We start from the raw sequence: 20,827 nt of genomic DNA on the forward strand, positions 1-20,827 counted from the left end.
AAAAGTGTATAAAATAATCTGTCTAAAACTGACTTGCAGTTGTATAATTATGGTATCATTGTTGTGTTTTGTGGCTGCTTATACCAGGACCTCAAGGATCTAGGTAGCCTCGATCCCAGGCCGAGTTTTCGCTTTTATAACGGTTAGGCGAACAACTGGGCCTGGTACTAGTTGTCTGCGCATGTGTCAAATTTTCATTGTATATTTGTGGTCGGCAAAAATATTTAATAAATCAATAATAGAAATTTGTACACAGAAAATGCACAGAGTGAGTACACAAAAGATGCACATAGGGAGCTGCTTCACAAAGGCCTGGGGAGTTGCCAGTTGTGCTGCAGCACAATTACAGTGACCCAGGGCAACTTCAGGATAATTGAATGCCTTCAAATTACGTTTCAAAAAGATTTAGCAGGCTGCTGGACTTCTCTGATTCTAGGCCCCAACTCGTAACTCATTGCTTGAGAAAACGTAGATTCTCTTGATGTCTCTGAGCTACCCAGCAACGCTCGAATGAGCAGGTCATACTCCAGTCCTGTGTCTGTGAGTATAGGACAATATTAAAAGAAACCAAAGACGGTTAAACCCTTACCTCAAACTGTCCAGTCTCGTCCGTTAGTATAGCCAAGAGGAGCACTGTTGGGATAGCTGGATATTAGCCATTGCTCCTGTACAGAGAAGTAGATATTTTAAATACGTGTAGATCTATATATACATATTAAATTTCTCGGTTTTATAGTGTCATTGTCGACGAGCTGATGATGGCAGCACCAAGTTCTCTAGCTCACACTCTTCACTTGATCCACCATATTAATTAATGATGAAACTATAGTCTACCTACATTCTTGCCAAACATGAACAAGACTTGACATGATAGCATAGCCGGCCATAGGGCCCACACAAAAATATCTGACCTTAACAAGCTTGACAAAGCTTTATACCTCTTCACTTGTTGTTCAGTCTTCAGAATAAGCTTCAGAGAAGAGAGAAGCTTCAGCTAAGAGCCATTCCAATCGATTCCAATAATGATAAAACGGGAACTGACTTCTAGTACACGATAGTACACGAATATAAATGTCACGAAAGTGAACGAGAATATCCATTCGTCAGAATCTGACGAACGACTGACGCATGCGCAGACAACTAGTACCAGGCCCAGTTGTTCGCCTAACCGTTATAAAAGCGAAAACTCGGCCTGGGATCGAGGCTAGGATCTAGGAAGCAACAAAGAAGAAGATTTTGTTTTCAATTAATTATAAGCGGAAGTGCATAATTATTTCATAAAGTTAGCTTATCTATATAAAGTCACTGAGAAGAAAAGACTTATTACATGCATCTATTGTTGTATTATGTGGCTTTAATACCAGGACCTCAAGAAAGAAGAAAATTGGATCTGTAGTTCATGCAGTGTATAATTATAATATTTAAGAAGAAAAGACTTGTGTACATGCATATTGTTATCTATAGTAGTGTTTTGTGGCTTACCAGGCCCTCAAGAAAAATATGATTCTGCCAGGAGGATCTGGATCTGGGGAATGAGCGCGCATGCGCATTACATCCATAGGAATAATTAAAGGGTGTGTCCAAAGAGATCAATTTCACAAATGGCTACTGCTAGCTAGCTGTTTTAACAGGTATTTTCTGAGTCTTGTAGCTAACAAAAAGCTAGCGCTTTAGTGCAAGGCTAACTCATATGTTGAATAGAAAGTTTGTGCGGACAGATGATGCTATGAAAGATTCTGAAGAGACTGCAACAGCCTTCAATGTGAGTCAAACTAGCCATAACTCGAGAAAGAAGCTTTAGTTTGCTAATCCACGAATCAAAATCCAAGAGAACGTGGCTAGAAGCCTATAGAAGCTGTTAGTTTTCGTCGCATTGCAACCGTTGAGCAGTTACAGCTGGAACAGACACACAGACACACACACACACACACACAGTCAGCTTTACCGTATCCCTCATGCGGCTACGCCTCGAGGCATAATTATAGTAGTTCCATAGTTCCATGGTTCCACAGTTTCACAGTTCCGTGGTTCTTCCACAGTTCCATGGTTCCACGGTTCCACAGTTCTATGGTTCCACAGTTCCACGATTCGGTTCCACAGTTCCATGGTTCCATGGTTCCACAGTTCCATAGTTCCATGGTTCCAAGCGTTCCAAGTGTTCCATGGTTCCATAGTTCCATCGTTCCATGGTTCCATAGTTCCAAGGTTCCATAGTTCCAAGGTTCCATAGTTCCATGCTTCCATAGTTCCATGCTTCCATGGTTCCATAGTTCCATGGTTCCAAGCGTTCCATGCATGGTTCCATAGTTCCAAGCGTTCCATGGTTCCACAGTTCCATGGTTCCATGCTTCCATGGTTCCACAGTTCCATGGTTCCAAGCGTTCCATGCATGGTTCCAAGCGTTCCATGCATGGTTCCATGGTTCCATAGTTCCATGGTTCCACAATTCCATGGTTCCAAGCGTTCCATGGTTCCACAGTTCCATAGTTCCATGGTTCCAAGCGTTCTAGTTCCAAGCGTTCCATGGTTCCATGGTTCCATAGTTCCAAGCGTTCCATGGTTCTATAGTTCCATAGTTCCATGGTTCCAAGCGTTCTAGTTCCAAGCGTTCCATGGTTCCACAATTCCATGGTTCCAAGCGTTCCATGGTTCCACAGTTCCATAGTTCCATGGTTCCAAGCGTTCTAGTTCCAAGCGTTCCATAGTTCCAAGTGTTCCATGGTTCTATAGTTCCAAGCGTTCCATAGTTCCAAGCGTTCCATGGTTCCATCATTCCAAGCGTTCCATGGTTCCATAGTTCCAAGCGTTCCATGGTTCCATAGTTCCAAGTGTTCCATGGTTCCATAGTTCCAAGTGTTCCATAGTTCCAAGCGTTCCATAGTTCCAAGCGTTCCATGGTTCCATAGTTCCAAGTGTTCCATGGTTCCACAGTTCCATGGTTCCATAGTTCCAAGTGTTCCATGGTTCCACAGTTCCATGGTTCCATAGTTCCAAGCGTTCCATGGTTCTACAGTAGTTCCATGGTTCCATGGTTCCACAGTTCCATGGTTCCATAGTTCCAAGCGTTCCATGGTTCCATCATTCCAAGCGTTCCATAGTTCCAAGCATTCTATGGTTCCATGGTTCCAAGCGTTCCATGGTTCCATAGTTTCAAGCGTTCCATGGTTCCATGGTTCCATAGTTCCATGGTTCCATAGTTCCAAGCGTTCCATTGTTCCATAGTTCCAAGCGTTCCATGGTTCCACAGTTCCATGGTTCCATAGTTCCAAGCGTTCCATGGTTCCACAGTTCCATGGTTCCATAGTTCCAAGCGTTCCATGGTTCCATATTTCCACAGTTCCATGGTTCCAAGCGTTCCATGGTTCCATCATTCCATGTTCCAAGCGTTCCATGGTTCCATGTCTCCAAGCGTTCCATTGTTCCATTGTTCCATGGTTCCAAGCGTTCCATGGTTCCATTGTTCCATGCGTTCCATGGTTCCTACTGTTCTAAGCGTTCCATAGTTTCATTGTTCCATTGTTCCATGGTTCTAAGCGTTCCATGGTTCCAGCGTTCCATGGTTCCTACTGTTCCATGGTTCGTACTGTTTCATGGTTCCAGTGTTCCATGGTTCCTGCTGTTCCATGGTTCCAGTGTTCCATTGTTCCATAGTTCAAAGCATTCCATTGTTCCTGATTGTTGAACACTTTTAAAGGAACAGTGGGAACCATGGAACGCTGGGAAAGAGGAACAGTATAGAAACCATGCACGGAACAGTAGGAACCATGGAACCATGGAAGAAAAGTGAAAAGTTGGACCCATAGAACAGTAGGAACCATGGAACACTTAGAACCATGGAATGCTTGGAACCATGGAACCATGAAACGCTTGGAACCATGGAACGCTTGGAACTATGGAACCATGGAATGCTTGGAACGCTTGGAACCATGAAACGCTTGGAACCATGGAACTATGGAACGCTTGGAACTATGGAACCATGGAACGCTTGTAACCATGAAACGCTTGGAACCATGGAACTATGGAACCATGGAACGCTTGGAACTATGGAACGCTTGGAACCATGAACCATGGAACCGTGGAACTATGGAACCATGGAACTATGAAACCATGGAACTATGAAACACTTGGAACTATGGAACCATGGAACGCTTAGAACCATGGAACTATGGAACCAGGGAACGCTTGGAACTATGGGGAACAATGGAATGCTTGGAACCATGGAACTATGGAACCATGGAACCATGGAACCATGGAACGCTTGGAACTATGGAACCATGGAACTATGGAACGCTTGGAACACTTGGAACTATGGAACCATGGAACGCTTGGAACTGTATGGAACCATGGAACTATGGAACCATGGAGCTATGGAACCATGAAACCATGGAACGCTTGGAACGCTTGGAACCATGGAACTATGGAATGCTTGGAACTATGGAACCATGGAACGCTTGGAACTATGGAACCATGGAACGCTTGGAACCATGGAGCTATGGAACTATGAAACCATGGAACGCTTGGAACGCTTGGAACCATGGAACTATGGAACCGTGGAACCATGGAATGCTTGGAACCATGGAACTGTGGAGCCATTGAACCATGGAACTTTGGAACCATGGAACTATGGAACTGTGGAACCATGGAACTGTGGAACCATGGGACTGTGGAACCTTGGAACTGTGGAACCATGGAACTGTGGAACCATGAAACTATGGAAACATGGAACCATGGAACTGTGGAACCATGGAACCGTGGAACTGTGGAACCATGGAACTGTGGAACCATGGAACTATGGAACTGTGGAACCATGAAACTGTAGGAATGAAAACACCGCAGGTGCTGATGCCTCGGTGGAGATGCCAAAGCTACATAACATAAAGCTACTTTTTAGCATGCAAACTCAAAGAGTGGGTAATGATCGACCATGAATGTTGTTAAAAACGATCGATGCCAAAAGTTCAAGTCTAAAATTAATGGCTGCCGTCTGCAGAGCCTTGCAGCTCTCTTCTCACTCGTGCAGCTACCAATAGCTAGCGTTCTAGTGCAGAGCTAACTACTAAGTAGAGTAGCAACATTCGGTAAACAAGTTTGGCTACGTGCTCTTCTGAAAAGGCTGCAATGGCATTCCAAGTAAGCAAAACTAGGCATAACTCGAGAACGAAGCATTATTTTGCAAATCCACAATAAAAATCCAAGTAAACATGACTAGAAGCCTATAGAAACTCTTACTTGCACTTGATTCATCCTTGTCATTGAGCAGCTGTAGCAGTCTACACACACAGTTGGATAGCCACCGTACCTACTTGTACGTGTTTTAGTTAAATATGCATTTCGCATTACATCATAATATTGAACAGGAAGAAATTTGTTAGAAAGTTCTAGTTTCTGTACCTCGCTTGCGCATGTAGGAGAAAGCCAGAAATCGGAAAACGCGGAAGTGAAAGGTAAATGAGTGGGCGTAGCAGGGCAATGCATTCCAAGGTTAACCCTTGATTTTGCACAGATGTAATGAGATATCCTCTTGCCTGATCACTCTACTAGTCTATGTAAGTAAGTAGAAAGCTGGCCAGCCTAGTTTTAAGTAGACTCTCCATTGTCTGCAGTATAGACTTGATATAATAGCTAGCTACTTGCACATGTCTGCAGTAGACTCTAGCTAGCTACATGCACAATGACTGAATTAATTATGTCTGTACACTGAGCTAGATTTAGTATGAATTTAACATTATCATTTTTAATTCAGCCAGTCACCTAACTCCTACTTATACTCCCCAATTTATTGTCCAGAGGTTATTTGGCTCTATACTGAAACACGCCGAGCCACTTTTCTGACTTTCTGAGAGCCATGATTATAGAACGGGAACTGGAATAATTATGTTCAATCCTGGTCTATATACAAGCAATTAAGTATATCAGCCAATAAGTTATGTTGATATACTCAAGTTACTTTAATCAACTGGAACTTGCTGAGCAACTTTTCTGACTTTCCGAGAACAGTGGTTCGTTAACGAGAACCCTGAAAAATAATGTATTCAGTGCTGGTCTATAGACATGCATACAGATATCAGCTAGTATATGTTGATATATACTCTTCTGAGGTTATTTGAATCGACTGGAACTTGCTGAGCAACTTTTCTGACTTTCCGAGAGCAGTGGTTCGTTAACGGGAACCCTGAAAAATAATATATTCAGTGCTGGTCTAGACATGCATGCAGATATCAGCCAGTACGTTGATATATATACTCAAGTTTACAATTCTGGGGTTACTTTAAGCGACTGGAACTTGCTAAGCAACTTTTCTGACTTTCCGAGAGCAGTGGTTCGTTAACGGGAATCCAGAAAAATAATCGACTGGAACTTGCAAAGCAACTTTTCTGACTTTCCGAGAGCAGTGGTTCGTTAACGGGAATCCAGAAAAATAACATATTCAGTGCTGGTCTAGACATGCATGCAGATATCAGCCAGTATGTTGATATAATTATACTCAAGTTTACAATTCTGAGGTTACTTTAATCGACTGGAACTTGCTAAGCAACTTTTCTGACTTTCCGAGAGCAGTGGTTCGTTAACGAGAATCCAGAAAAATAACATATTCAGTGCTGGTCTATAGACATGCATGCAGATATATCAGCCAGTATGGTGATATATACTCAAGTTTACAATTCTGAGGTTACTTTAATCGACTGGAACTTGCTAAGCAACTTTTCTGACTTTCCGAGAGCAGTGGTTCATTAACGGGAATCCAGAAAAATAACATATTCAGTGCTGATCTATAGACATGCATGCAGATATCAGCCAGTATGTTGATATATACTCAAGTTTACAATTCTGAGGTTACTTTAATCGACTGGAACTTGCTAAGCAACTTTTCTGACTCTCCGAGAGCAGTGGTTCGTTAACGGGAATCCAGAAAAATAACATATTCAGTGCTTGTCTAGACATATGCAGATATATCAGCCAGTATGTTGATATATACTCAAGTTTACAATTCTGAGGTTACTTTAATCGACTGGAACTTGCTAAGCAACTTTTCTGACTTTCCGAGAGCTGTGCTTCGTAAGCGGAAACCCAGAAAATATATTTAGTGCTGGTCTTAGACAAGCAGGTAGCAGCCAATACGTTGATACACTCTTCTGAGGTTACTTTTAATCGACTGGGAACTTGCTGAGCAACTTTTCTGACTTTCCGAGAGCAGTGATTTGTAAACGGAAACCCAGAAAATATATTCAGTGCTGGTCTTATAGACAAGCAGGTATCAGCCAATAATTATGTTGATAATACCTAAGTTTACAATTCTGAGGCTATACTTTAATCGACTGCATGGAACTTCCTGGAGCAACTTTTCAGACTTTCCATGTGTAGTGATTCAACTGTAATTCATAAAAAGCATTTCTCGGACAAGCAATGCAGGCAGTCAGTCCATCCATGCCTTCAGTTATTGTTACTTTACTCAACTAGAACGACTCTTGACGTTCCATGGGCAGTAATTCAAATGTTAATTACAATTTCACTAGATGCAAGATATTATTCACGTCTCAGTGCAAAGATAGCCTTTTGAGTAAGTTCGTGACAGAAGATTCAATCATGAGAAACTGTATTGAGTTCTGACTATAGAGATTGAATCAAAGTGTACGGACTATACATAGACTCTATACTATAATTATAATTTCATTTTGCTGGGCTGATAGACTGGTGTGTACCTGGTTTGTTGCATGACCATGCATGCATCTATATATAGTGTGTTGTCAGCAGCTAATTACTATAGATTTTGCTTGAATAGATGTATAGTACTGTGTATTGTCTTGATAATTTGATATAATATATATAGTGTGTGTCATGCATGGGTGTAAGACTAAATTCTATACCAGGATCCATGCAACACAGTATATACACAAACAATCCTCATTATAGTCAAGTCCTGGCAGTGTATATATACGTAGTCTTCACCAGTCCTATATACAATATAGGTACAGGGTTTTGCAGAGTTCTTGCAACATGAACTTTTAACCAGTCTGTGCATGCGTAGAGATCTGCCACCATGTGATCAGTAAAAATGGATTCTAAAGTAAAGTCCAGGACTTGTATCACTATGTAGCTAGCTGAGGCAAGTAGTAAAATCAAAAGTGGGCAGCCCAGAAGTCTATCTTGGGATGGTGTTGTCACTGTCATTGGTCCTACAAGGCTGAAACACTGCCATTCGATTGAAGTCTTTATAAGGATACGGCCAACTTAATTAAAATGTGTACAAAAGAAGGCCGCAAGATATATTACATGTCCGACTACAAAACTAGGGTATTAAAGCTTCCTCTTCTACCAAGTTCCTATTGGTTCGAACTCATGCATGGATGTATTGTTTTGACCACGATGTCAATCCCACTACAGTGAACTCTGCTACATTCTACAACATCCACGAGTTAGAGCTGGCACCACTGGTTGCAAGCTCGAAGTTTAATACACCAGGCTATGGCGACCTCTGCAAATTTTAACTCCTGCTGATGTATTAAACTCATGCTGCACTCACAAGATCACTATAATAAATTAATTTGGGGTTCAGACAAATTTGGGGTTCAGACACTTCCACGCTGGAGTACTCTGGCTCACCAATTACATAGTAATATCACATCACCCTCCACTGTTATAATTATGTGAAAAGAGAGTTTTGAGGCTGCCTTACTCATTTCCACACACACATGCACTGACCCTTAGCTAATAGTCTGCGGTGAGATCAAAGGCAGATCTCTGCGCATGTGCAGACCGATTAAAAGTTCATGTTGCAAGAACTCTGCAAAACCCTGTATATGGACGAGCATGCAGTGACAATGAAGTATATAGGCAGTGATGATGCTGCGATTGAAAGACAGTTATGAGAGAGAGTGAGGAAAACTCTCACTGGATAAATACAGGCGTATATATAGATAAACTATATTGCAAGTAGATAATAATCGCTATAGTTAAGCTTGTAGATTGTACACCATCGTCTCTAGATATATATATGTCCTATATATAGCTGTAATGCAGGTGATTCTGGTGCATCCAAGCACTTCCTGACACAGTAATTTATGTTGCTTACATTTTATAGAAGGCAAGCATGATTATATCTCTACCAAAGATTGGATAGCCCCAATAAAAAAGACTTACTACTGTCGTGGCCGTACCGTTACCATACCGTGACAATTAATCTGTCAGTATATGTAAAATGAATAATTATGTCAATAATTTTTTTACACCATAATTATAATTAAATACACCAAGCCACAGGTGTTTCAACCATTGACGAAAAGTCTGTCAAAGAAAGAGATTCCATGAAGTGTTCTGGCATTAGCGAAGATGAGGTGCAAAAATAATTATATCAATAGTTCTCGACTCAACCAGAAAATCAAAGGAAGATTTGAGAATAAACCATCCAATGCATTCAAGCAATCCTTTTATAGCATCAAGTTCATATAATGAGCATTATGCATGGACTATCCCTATCCCGTAGACATACAAAGCAAGATAATAATATATAATTATATATACAACGTATACATACCAGACAGGCTTTAATATGGGGCTGTTAAATTGTTAATTGTGTCATTGAAACTTAATTATCCAACTGATAGCCTCCCTCACACGTATATAGGGCAATATTCTAGATTTATATATTTTAACAGATACACCAGAGAGGCCGGTATAGTGGATCAACCAATCCTTATTATATAACTATACTCCAACCGCCACTTCTTGGTTTTATTCTCTCTCACAGCCAACTATATAGTTATAAGCCGCCTATTTGATCCACAAGTAACTTTTTTTTACAATTCAAGCTATATAACTTCAGCAGTAGCTACTTCCACCCAATCATCTCCCTAAGCCTCCCAATATGTTAAAACTGCCTGTTTATATAGAACTAAAAACAGACAACATCAGCTATTGTATATATACAGACATGCAACGGCCACAACAGCGTCCTTAACTGGTTCACCAAGGAATAAGACATAACGTTAAAAACTTGCATGGATTAAGGAAATATATACACTACTATCAAGCTATGCAAACTAGAGGAACTGCAATTACAAAACCAATCCCTGCATTATCCTAAAATTGATTATGACACACATGCACCTATAGCACAAACTCTAGCAGCCAACCCCAAAAAGCTGTTCTCTAAATCCACTATACCTATGCCCTTGTAACAGATGTATCGTGAACTGCATGCATAAGAACTTACCAGAACTATAGCTATAGCGTTAACAATCTGTCTATAATGTTATGTGTTTGTCCATTACAATTATGTGTTTTATACTCAGCGGCATCATATTAGTGATGCCTGTCTGTCGGTCTCAACTAATTGCCAAGCCCTTCTTTCTTTTTATATCATCACCTCTAAATTGAATAATCAAAGAAGACAAGGGAATCTGTATACACGAACAAATTCTTCATTCCAAAGTCTAGTATAATTATATGCATGCATGATATGTATAATTATGTATGCCTATAATATATATCAGCAGAGAAAAACTATACCGATATACCTCTATACAAAAATGTGCACAAAGTAATATGACTCGCGCATGTGATGAAGTATACTGTAAACTTACTAGTAATCTCCTAGAAAATGTTAACCGTGACGTTTTTAGGGGTGCATGTACAATGACATCTGATTCTAGCTATATATTCGTTCGCGTTCAACGTTCAGAGCTGCTCACTGCACACTGATAGAAGACTATCTTTTCACAAAAATCATAAATAGAGACAATAGTCGGGTTGATCCTCTTCACTTCCACTCTTTACTCACTGCTAACAAATTCTGTGCGTTGCGTAATGTGTGCGCAAGCTTGCACAATTGACAGGATATCACGTTACTTTGTGCACAGTTTTGTGTATAGAGGTATTGGTAGTTCGACACTCTTCTCTTCTTATATTATTTATACTCTTGCCGTTAACGTAGTGCTATATTAATGCGAGATATATACTAACTAATACGAGCGGTTATGATAATTATTACATCGCACAATTAATTAGAGGCCTGCATGCAGGGAACAATTCCCATTGAAATCGTACATGGCATTTATACTAGACGAAATATGCTAATGGCATAAATAAATGTCACATAACATTTTATAGGAGCCTTAAAATTGGCCAAAATACATAATTTTATATGCTCGTATATTATTTCTAGCACAATACGTATACGGTATCTCACATAATACCATGGCATAGTTATAGCCATGGGTATACATGTATAACATGCACTCAGCCATTTCATATAATTATCAGTTCACCAATAGTGTGTAATGCCATTCACATGCATGCACATAGTACAGGTAACAGAGCTTTTCCAGTTTGAAAGAGTATGCCCTATATAATTATTTAAATACACTAGCTGAGTTTTGAAAAAAGTGAGACAAATTGTATGACACTATTTAGATGCTTAAAACTACTGGAATGTTTTAACTGCATGTTCCCATATAATATGCATAAATGACCTGATCATGACATCTTCAGCAGATTACATCAAGAACGAAGACATTATCAAACTTCATTCTTCTATAAATAATTCTCATTGGACACATGCATGCATGCAGGACACCATCAATGTGTACATGCAGATACAATCAACTGATTTCATACCTCACAGAATCAATTGGTTTCTAAATTAAACAGTCACATGCATTGCAGTTATAGCAGATCTATATAATTATAATTATATAGAGAATGCACAGTGTTAATTATTACAGCATAAAACAATTTATGCATGCAGTTACCTTGCCCTAGCTGGGATTGAGATGTCTCAGTATAATTATATAGCACTGCTTCAAATAATTTTCACTTTCAGCGTCATAGTGACACACACAACTCAGAACGTCTTTCACACTCAAGCCGAACCAGAAATCCAAAATTAACAAAAATCGAAAATCAGCAAAAAAATCTGGAGACGCAACTGCTGATTGCTTTGTTGCTTTGTGCAAAATGAGATACCTCGAAAAGACATCAATGCGCAAGACATTATCCACTTGCAATTGTACCTAAATTATATGTCTATATACAGGATAGTCTATCATGCTCATTAGAACTTGATGCTAAGGATTGCTTGAATGCACTGGACGTAATTATTAAAGCATGCATGGTTTTCTCAAATCTTCCTTTAATTTGATTTTCTGGTTGAGTCAAGAACTATTGATATAATTATTTTTGCACCTCTAATGCTCGAATTTCTTTTTAATCTCCCTTTGATGGCATCCTTTTTCTTCTGTACGCAACAAATGCGCTTTTCTTTCTGGTTGGTTAATGGGTTTCAATTTCACCCACTGACAGATTGTCACGGTATATGTGTATGGTATAGTAAGCCTTTATCATTGGGGCGCTCCGATCGTTGGTAGGGATATGCTTGCATGCCTTCCAATATGGGGACGATTATTTTAAGAAACTGGCCTGGCACGTATTACCACAAAACTAAAACTATAAACGTAGCATAACCATTACGTAATTAACACACTGTACACATCGACAGTTTAATATGTTGTAACTATAATTATGCCTGTATACCTCTGATTCAGCACATTCTAAGCATTCCTCACTCACTCTCATATCTTCTTCAATCTCTAGTATTGCAGCATCATCATGCACTGCCTACTTCATGATAATTATCGTCCTGCTTAATATCCATACCTATATACATCTATAATTATTGTATAGCTGTAGACTATAATATATACATAACTGGACTTGACTATATAATGAAGATCGTTTGTGTATCATTACTGTGTTGGATCCTGGTATAGAATTTACCTTATATTAAGGGGTGTTTCAACAAATGTTCAGGGTTTCCGTTTACGAATCACTGCTCTCGGAAAGTCAACAAGTTCTAGTCAATTAAAGTAACCTCAGAATTGTAAACTTGGGTATATAATTATATAGGTATTAATTGATACATGCTTGTCTAAGAACAGCACTGAACATTTTCAGGGTCAAGTTCCGCACTGCATGCTCTCGGAAAGTCTGAAAAGTTGCTCAGCATGTTCCCAGTCAATTAAATTAACCCGAGAAGAGTGTATCAATGTATTGGTTGATACCTGCTGGTCTAAAACCAGCACTAAATATATTTTCTGGGTTTCCGTTTACGAAGCACTGCTCTCGGAAAGTCTGAAAAGTTGCTCAGCAATTTCTTGTCGATTAAAGTAACCTCAATCTTAATTGGGCATATCAACGTATTGGCTGATATACCTGCTTGTCTAAGACCATGCAGCACTGACCATATTTTCAGGGTTTCCGTTTACGAATCACTGCTCTCGGAAAGTCTGAAAATTTTCTCAGCTATAGTTCTTGCTCAGCAAGTTCCAATCGATTAAAGTAACCTCAAAATTGTAAACTTGAGTATAATTATATCAAATACTGGCTGATATCTGCATGCTGAATATATTATTTTTCAGGGTTCCCATTAACGAACCACAGCTCTCGAAAAGTGAAAAAGTTGCTCAGCAAGTTCCAGTCGATTAAAGTAACCTCAGAATTGTGACTTGAGTATAATTATATAAAATACTGGCTGATACCTGCATGCATGTCTATAGACCAGCACTGAATATGTTATTTTTCAGGGTTCCCGTTAACGAACCACAGCTCTCGGAAAGTCAGAAAAGTTGCTCAGCAATTAAGTTCCCAGTCGATTAAAGTAACCTCAGAAGAGTCATATTGGCTGATATCAGCATGCATGCATGTCTAGACCAGCACTGAATATATTGTTTTTCAGGGTTCCCGTTAACGAACCACAGCTCTCGGAAAGTCAGAAAAGTTGCTCAGCAAGTTCCAGTCGATTAAAGTAACCTCAGAATTGTAAACTTGAGTATATATATCAACATACTGGCTGATATCTGCATGCATGTCTAGACCAGCACTGAATATATTGTTTTTCAGGGTTCCCGTTAATGAACCACAGCTCTCGGAAAGTCAGAAAAGTTGCTCAGTAAGTTCCAGTCGATTAAAGTAACCTCAGAATTGTAAACTTGAGTATATATATCAACATACTGGCTGATATCTGCATGCATGTCTAGACCAGCACTGAATATATTGTTTTTCAGGGTTCCCGTTAACGAACCACAGCTCTCGGAAAGTCAGAAAAGTTGCTTAGCAAGTTCCAGTCGATTAAAGTAACCTCAGAATTGTAAACTTGAGTATATTTATCAACATACTGGCTGATATCTGCATGCATGTCTATAGACCAGCACTGAATATGTTATTTTTCAGGGTTCCCGTTAACGAACCACAGCTCTCGGAAAGTCAGAAAAGTTGCTCAGCAAGTTCCAGTCGATTAAAGTAACCTCAAAATTGTAAATTTGAGTATCACTGAATATATTCAGGGTTCCCGTTAACGAATCACTGCTCTCGGAAAGTCAGAAAAGTTTCTCAGCAAGTTCCAGTATACATAACTTATTGGCTGATACTTGTCTATAGACCAGGACTGAACATAATTATTTCAGTTCCCGTTCTCGAACCATTTTTCTGACTTTCTGAGAGCCATGATTCATGGCTCTCAGAAAGTCAGAAAAGTGGCTCGGCGTGTTCAGTAGAGCCAAATAACCTCAGGACAATAAATTGGGGAGTCAGTATAAGTAGGAGTTAGGTGACTGGCTGAATTAACACACCTTAATAATAATTATGATAATCATACTAAATCTAGCTCAGTGTACAGACATAATTACTGCAGACATGTGCAAGTAGCTAGCTCTATACTGCAGACAATGAAGAGTCTACTTACCTGACTCTTAAAACTAGGCTGGCCAGCTCTCTACTTACTAGTAGAGTGATCAGGCAAGAGCATCTCATTACATCTGCGCAAAGTCAAGGGTTAACCTTGGAATGCATTGCCCTGCTACGCCCACTCATTTAACCTTCACTTCCGCTTTTTCCGATTTCTGGCTTTCTGGTCCTACATGCGCATGCGCACCGAGGCATAATAAAGCTTAGATAGAAATTGAGATGCAAAAAGATGCTTTCGATTGACTCTGCTTTTTCAAACAAGGAATACTTCGATATGATAAAATCTTTATTTTCATTTGTCATAGAGCTTGGCAATATCATGAGTGTTTGGCGGAAATCAGCCACAGGTATTTGTTTCTCAGTTATTTCTTTGAGAGCCACCTTTCGTAGATCCATAAACCTTGTTTCAAATTTGTTTATGCAGTCAGCAGTTGTAGTGCCTAATAAAATGAAATGTACATGAGTTATCAAAACTACGTTAAAAGATTACCAGAGGTGATAGTCTATCTATTGTACTGTCAGAAACAATAATTATCAAGTTCTTGATAATATTGAATCCATGCATAATTATACGGAGCTACTAACCTGGTGCAGGTGACAAGGACACAGCGTCTTCTTTATTCAGCTCACTGGCTTGTGTCTGGATGACTGGAGCACAAGAAATGATGAAAACACAGATTGTAGCTATTTATAAAGTAACTCACAAGTCCTACACACTTGGTCAGCCAAAGCTCCTTCACGAAGACTAAGCAAAATCTTCAACAACGGCCGATAAGTGAGGTCAACGATTTTGTATTCCCATTTCTTCAGAGCTTCATACATGGCCTGTTGATTGCCAATCCTAAAGGCACAATCCTTAAGATCCTCTATATCGGCATTATTGAGATCAAACCCTAAGCTTCTATAACAAACTTTTTATAGCTGCCAAGTACACCAGCCAGGCTCCACAATTGTTCCTGCTCAATTCTTTGGTCTAGCTGGGTGTCTGTTACCCCAGTCTTCTGCTTCAGAGTATCAATATCAATATTGAGCTGGCTATATCTTGAATATGGAGTGCCGTTTGTATCAAAATCCTTTTTTTAAGGAACATTGTCCACGAGAAGGCGCTATTCCTCGAGCCACAGATATTTACTAAACATCCGTCTTATAAAAGCAGTGCAAACAGTAAAAAGCAGTGATATTTAGTAAAAAGCAGTGATATTTAATAAAAAGCAGTGATATTTAACTAAAAAGCTTAGTAAAAAACAGTGATGTTTAGTAAAAAACAGTGATATTTAGTAAAAAGCAGTGATGTTTAGTAAAAAGCAGTGATGTTTTAATAGTAAAAAGCAGTTAAAAAGCAGTGATGTTTAGTAAAAAGCAGTGATGTTTACTAAAAAGCAGTGATGTTTAGTAAAAAGCAGTGATATTTACTAAAAAGCAGTGATGTTTACTAAAAAGCAGTAGTAAAAAGCTTAGTAAAAAACAGTGATGTTTAGTAAAAAGCAGTGATATTTAGTAAAAAGCAGTGATGTTTAGGCCACTCCAAGTGATACTCTGGTTTCTGGTCCTGAAGTTTTTCTAATTGCATGCGGGCGGGCGGCTTTTCTCATTATGTCATTATCAATTTCACCTTATGAATCTCATTATTTTGCAAATGAATATCATTATCACACTATTTTGTACCGCATGGACCATTCTGCGCATGCGTAGTAGAAATAATGAGATAGAAATCCAATAATGAGATAGAAATCCAAGAATAAAATCTGATGCGGGCGGTGGACCAGAAACCAGAGTATCACTTGGAGTGGCCTTACTAAAAAGCAGTGATATTTAGTAAAAAGCAGTGATATTTAGTAAAAAGCAGTGATGTTTACTAAAAAGCAGTGATATTTACTAAAAAACTTAGTAAAAAACAGTGATATTTAGTAAAAAACAGTGATGTTTAGTAAAAAGCAGTGATATTTAGTAAAAAGCAGTAATGTTTAGTAAAAAGCAGTTAAAAAGCAGTGATGTTTATTAAAAAGCAGTGATGTTTACTAAAAAGCAGTGATATTTAGTAAAAAACAGTAATGTTCAGTTAAAAAGCAGTGATGTTTATTAAAAAGCAGTGATGTTTACTAAAAAGCAGTGATATTATTTTAGTAAAAAGCAGTGATGTTTAGTCCTTCGACCTACTTGTATATTTGACGACCATAACTAATATCACTGCTTTTTAGTAAACATCACTCACATGACTGCTTTTTACTAAAAAGGATTTTGATACAAACGGCACTCCATACTTGTAGCCATCTTGTAGACTCTACAAGACCCGCCCCTTATTTTCCACATGCATTCCTAGATCCTGTGGAAATAATTGTTTTAGCATGAAGTAATGATTTACAAAGATGCACACACCTCCACACACAGACTGACAAGACAGTGGCGGCCCACCACATGTACCTGGCAGCAGTGGTGGTGGCAGCTCTCAGTCTGTATAGTGTTCACACTGGGCATACTACTCACTGACAGACCAACAGACACTAAACCTAGCGTTGAGTAGTTAGCTCTGTTTCATTTAATAGCCATTTTGTAAAAATTGTACACAAGGTAATTAAAAAGATATACTAATAAGATGCATGCATGAGGTGAGTACTATAAGAGTGAATCTTCATCAATTCGGAGTTTCTCACTCGACTCGTCTTGTCGATGAGAGACTCATTGGTGATATTTCGTATCCGAATGATTGTTCATCGATTAATAGTTCATCGATTAATAGTTCATCTAGATGTGATACATAATCAGACTCCGCAGAGCTTGGTGCTAATGTGGTATGACATGAAGTGTATGAAGACTGCAAGTAGATTGGTTCCTTGAGACGGTCAATCACAGTCATGGTAGCAGTGGGTGGAAGCTGGTCGTGAATTGAAGTGAAGATATTTTGCACGGACATAGAAGAGGATGCCAGTTCGTCCCATATGCCAGTCACTCTTCTCATGATCTCATCACTGAGATAACTAATAAAACCAATAATGTAGTTTTCCCAGATTGCTTCAATGAACTGAAAAACATGGTGTTTAGAAGAAAAGGAAACGAACAAAAATATTTTTGGGTTGTTGGCAAGGTGTGTGGCAATAGGAGGGAATAGTGGTGCCATAATATCTTCCTTGATGTTGATGTCACCACAAGCAGTGTGCAGATCATTACCCTCTCCTCTTCCAGATACCGACACTATTATGGGGTGGTGTTTCAGCTTAACAAGATCTACAGCTTGCATGTATGCCTTTAGTGTTAGTTTATCTCGAGGCTCGTATACAGCAAATCTCAATGTATCCATGAGCATGTATGTAAAGATCAACGAATGATTTGTTGCAACAATAGCAAGTCCACGATGATTAGGTTCGAGGTCAATTGTTCGCTTCATTTCATCCGCTATCCTTTGATGTGGTTTAAGAGAGGTCACAGCTTCAGCTCCAATCATAGCACCACCAGATCCCTCTATACCTGATTGACTAACCTGTAGAGAAAAATTCATTGGATAAGGAGCAGAATTAAACACTTACCTTTACCATCGGGTAGAGACATTTTCCTTCGAGTGATAGTTTGAGAATATTGTTGCTTAAAAAGAAAGAAGCTGTTTTCTTCTGCACTTGATCACTGATCATTGCTACTACAGCAGCAGGCACTAGCCATGTAACCAGTAGTGAGCTCTCCTGGAGGTCAAACAAAGAAAGGGCTAGCGGGGAGAGCAAGCACCTTTTGGCAAGGCCTTTCCTGTACGTGTCTACGTCTTCAAGAGTTGCAGTCTGAACATCACAAGCAAATTTCGCTTTGATACGAGAGTAACCAACAGGAGTATCTGAATTTCTAGGAAGATGGCCAAGTGCTTCGCTAACGGGGGTGTTCATTCTGAAGTGTCTCATGTCTTCTGCATAGCTGCTCATGTCTCGTTTCAGACTATCACTACCAAATTGCTCTATGATATGCTCAAGAAGGCTGAAATCAATAAAACTCAGGTAGAAATTGAGATGCACAAAGATGCTTTCGATTGACTCTGCTTTTTCAAACAAGGGATATTTTGATATGATGAAATCTTCGTTTTCACTTGTGATAGGGCATGGTAAATTCATGAGTGTTTGGCGAAAATCAGTCACAGGTATTCGTTTCTCAGTTATCTCTTTGAGAGCTATCTTTCGTAGATCCCTAAACCTCGTATCAAACTCTTTAATGCGGTCAGCAGTTGTAGTGCCTATGATTATGTTATGATTACCCTATCAAAGCTACGTTAAAGCTGTACCTGTCGCCAAGGAATTTGGTATGTCATGAATTGGTGGCAGTGATATTCTACCTATGGTACAATAACAATTAATTGATAACGAATCCATAATTGTACTGAGCTACTAACCTGGTGCAGGTGACAAGGACACAGCGTCTTCTTTATTCAGCTCACTGGCTTGTGTCTGGATGACTGGAGCACAAGAAATGATGAAAACACAGATTGTAGTTATTTATAAAGTAACTCACAAGTCCTACACACTTGGTCAGCCAAAGCTCCTTCACGAAGACTAATCAAAATCTCCAACAACGACCGATAAGTGAAGTCACGGATGACATTTCCCCATTTCCTTAAAGCTTCACACATGGCCTGTTGATTTCCATTACGCTTAGAGGCAATGGTCTCCAGATCTGCTATATCGGCATTATTGAGATCAAACCCTGGCTTTCTAACAAACTTATTGTAGCTGCCAAGTAAACCAGCCAGGCTCCACAATTGTTCCTGCTCAATTCTTTGGTCTAGCTGGGTGTCTGTTACCCCAGTCTTCTGCTTCAGAGTATCAATATCAATACTGAGCTGGCTATATCTTGTAGCCATCTTGTAGCCTCGAGGCCAGACTCCTCCCCGGGTCAGATCACGTGCTATTCTGTCTCCGCTTCTCTACTCAGTTTTTGTTGATGATCTGCTTGCCCAGCTACAGCGGCCTAGGTGCAATGGTTGGCTCAGTCCACTGTCCCTCCCCAATGTATGCAGACGATCTTGCTCTCATTGCGGACTCACCTGAAGGGTTACAGAAGCTTCTTGATATCGTCTCTCATTATACCAGAGATACAAAAGAAAGGGGATTGGAAACGAAATTTTTACGAAATTTTTGCGTGAAGCATTCCGTGTTATAGGGCGTGGCTAAAACTACAAAGGATTATATTTATAGTCAGCATGCTCATTACCAGTCTTGACTGCTCTACAATGTGCTGTACATAGAAACAGTGAAATTGATCATTTTTAATGTTGATTTTTCTAAAAAGTAAAGAGAATTTAGCTCTAAAAAGTCGACTAAGCCATGCAGCCACTATTACTAGACAAATAAATGCTATGCAAGAAGAAATAGCCTTTACTATGAAGTCGTAGGAGGGACAGGCCCGTGGCGTGTCTAAAAGTATACTAAAGCAGTTTGAAGGACTATACTGCAAACGTTTATGAACAGTACAGCTTATTTATAGCATGAAGCCATTCTATGTAGCACTTAGATACATAATAACCAAGTCAAGCAATGTCCTTTGCTGTTTTGACTTCACAGGAGGGACAGAGAAAAGTTGACATAGAGTAATTCAAGCTAAACTCAAAAAAATTGGAAACAGAGTAAAGACAACGGACTTAGAGCTTGTCAGTGGTATAAGCTTACTTCTCTCAAGTATCTCCCAGGCCCTGAGTGATCTCTAGTGGATAGGAGAGCTAGAAACCAGGGATACAAAACTTTTCCATGTAATTATTTGCGAGCGCAATAATTACACGGAGTGCTTCACCGGATGTCAGTCCTTTTACATAGGGCGTGGGCGGTCGTTTCCAATCCCCTTTCTTTTGTATCTCTGATTATACCATAGATAAAGAAGAGAGGGATTGGCAACGGAAGTAAATTTCATGTAAATTTGCTGAACGATGTGTGTTGCCCCCCGAACTACGCCGCGGTTGCCCTTCCCCACGCCCACCAATGAATTACTAGGCAACCAATGTGCATGCACAATGGCTGAAGCAGGTTCAAGCTGTTGCTGAAGTTGACTTTCAGATGCTGTCAGAAAAGAAATATCCAAGAAAGAACTACAAGTAGATACTACTCGTGCAAAGAAGGCTAGAGAAATT

General features: G+C 39.5%; 1 protein-coding gene and 2 long non-coding RNA genes across 4 annotated transcripts; all 3 read right to left on the reverse strand.

The window, feature by feature from the left end:
* Window positions 1-204: 204 nt before the first annotated feature.
* On the reverse strand, window positions 205-1,224 carry LOC135342157 (uncharacterized). Its single transcript, XR_010396774.1, has 2 exons — window positions 590-1,224; window positions 205-538 (listed from the first exon to the last, which is right to left on the reverse strand). It is a non-coding gene; the product is annotated as an uncharacterized LOC135342157 (long non-coding RNA).
* A 13,727-nt stretch (window positions 1,225-14,951) lies between these two features.
* LOC135342312 (uncharacterized) lies at window positions 14,952-15,507 on the reverse strand. The gene is made up of 3 exons (XR_010396823.1): window positions 15,441-15,507; window positions 15,322-15,384; window positions 14,952-15,176 (listed from the first exon to the last, which is right to left on the reverse strand). It is a non-coding gene; the product is annotated as an uncharacterized LOC135342312 (long non-coding RNA).
* A 1,742-nt stretch (window positions 15,508-17,249) lies between these two features.
* Window positions 17,250-20,561, reverse strand: LOC135342446 (uncharacterized). Of its 2 annotated transcripts, none has more exons than XM_064539178.1 (5): window positions 19,219-20,561; window positions 19,100-19,162; window positions 18,992-19,042; window positions 18,264-18,943; window positions 17,250-18,211 (listed from the first exon to the last, which is right to left on the reverse strand). In XM_064539178.1, exons 1-5 carry the CDS (start codon window positions 19,565-19,567, stop codon window positions 17,384-17,386), a joined length of 1,971 nt encoding a protein of 656 aa, XP_064395248.1. In that variant the 5' UTR covers window positions 19,568-20,561; the 3' UTR covers window positions 17,250-17,383. The 2 variants fall into 2 exon arrangements, with proteins under 2 accessions (XP_064395248.1, XP_064395247.1); XM_064539177.1 differs by having other exon boundaries at window positions 18,258-18,943.
* Between the last annotated feature and the right edge of the window lie 266 nt (window positions 20,562-20,827).

Source organism: Halichondria panicea, chromosome 10 (genome assembly GCF_963675165.1).
Source record: "Halichondria panicea chromosome 10, odHalPani1.1, whole genome shotgun sequence".
Lineage (NCBI taxonomy): Eukaryota > Metazoa > Porifera > Demospongiae > Suberitida > Halichondriidae > Halichondria > Halichondria panicea.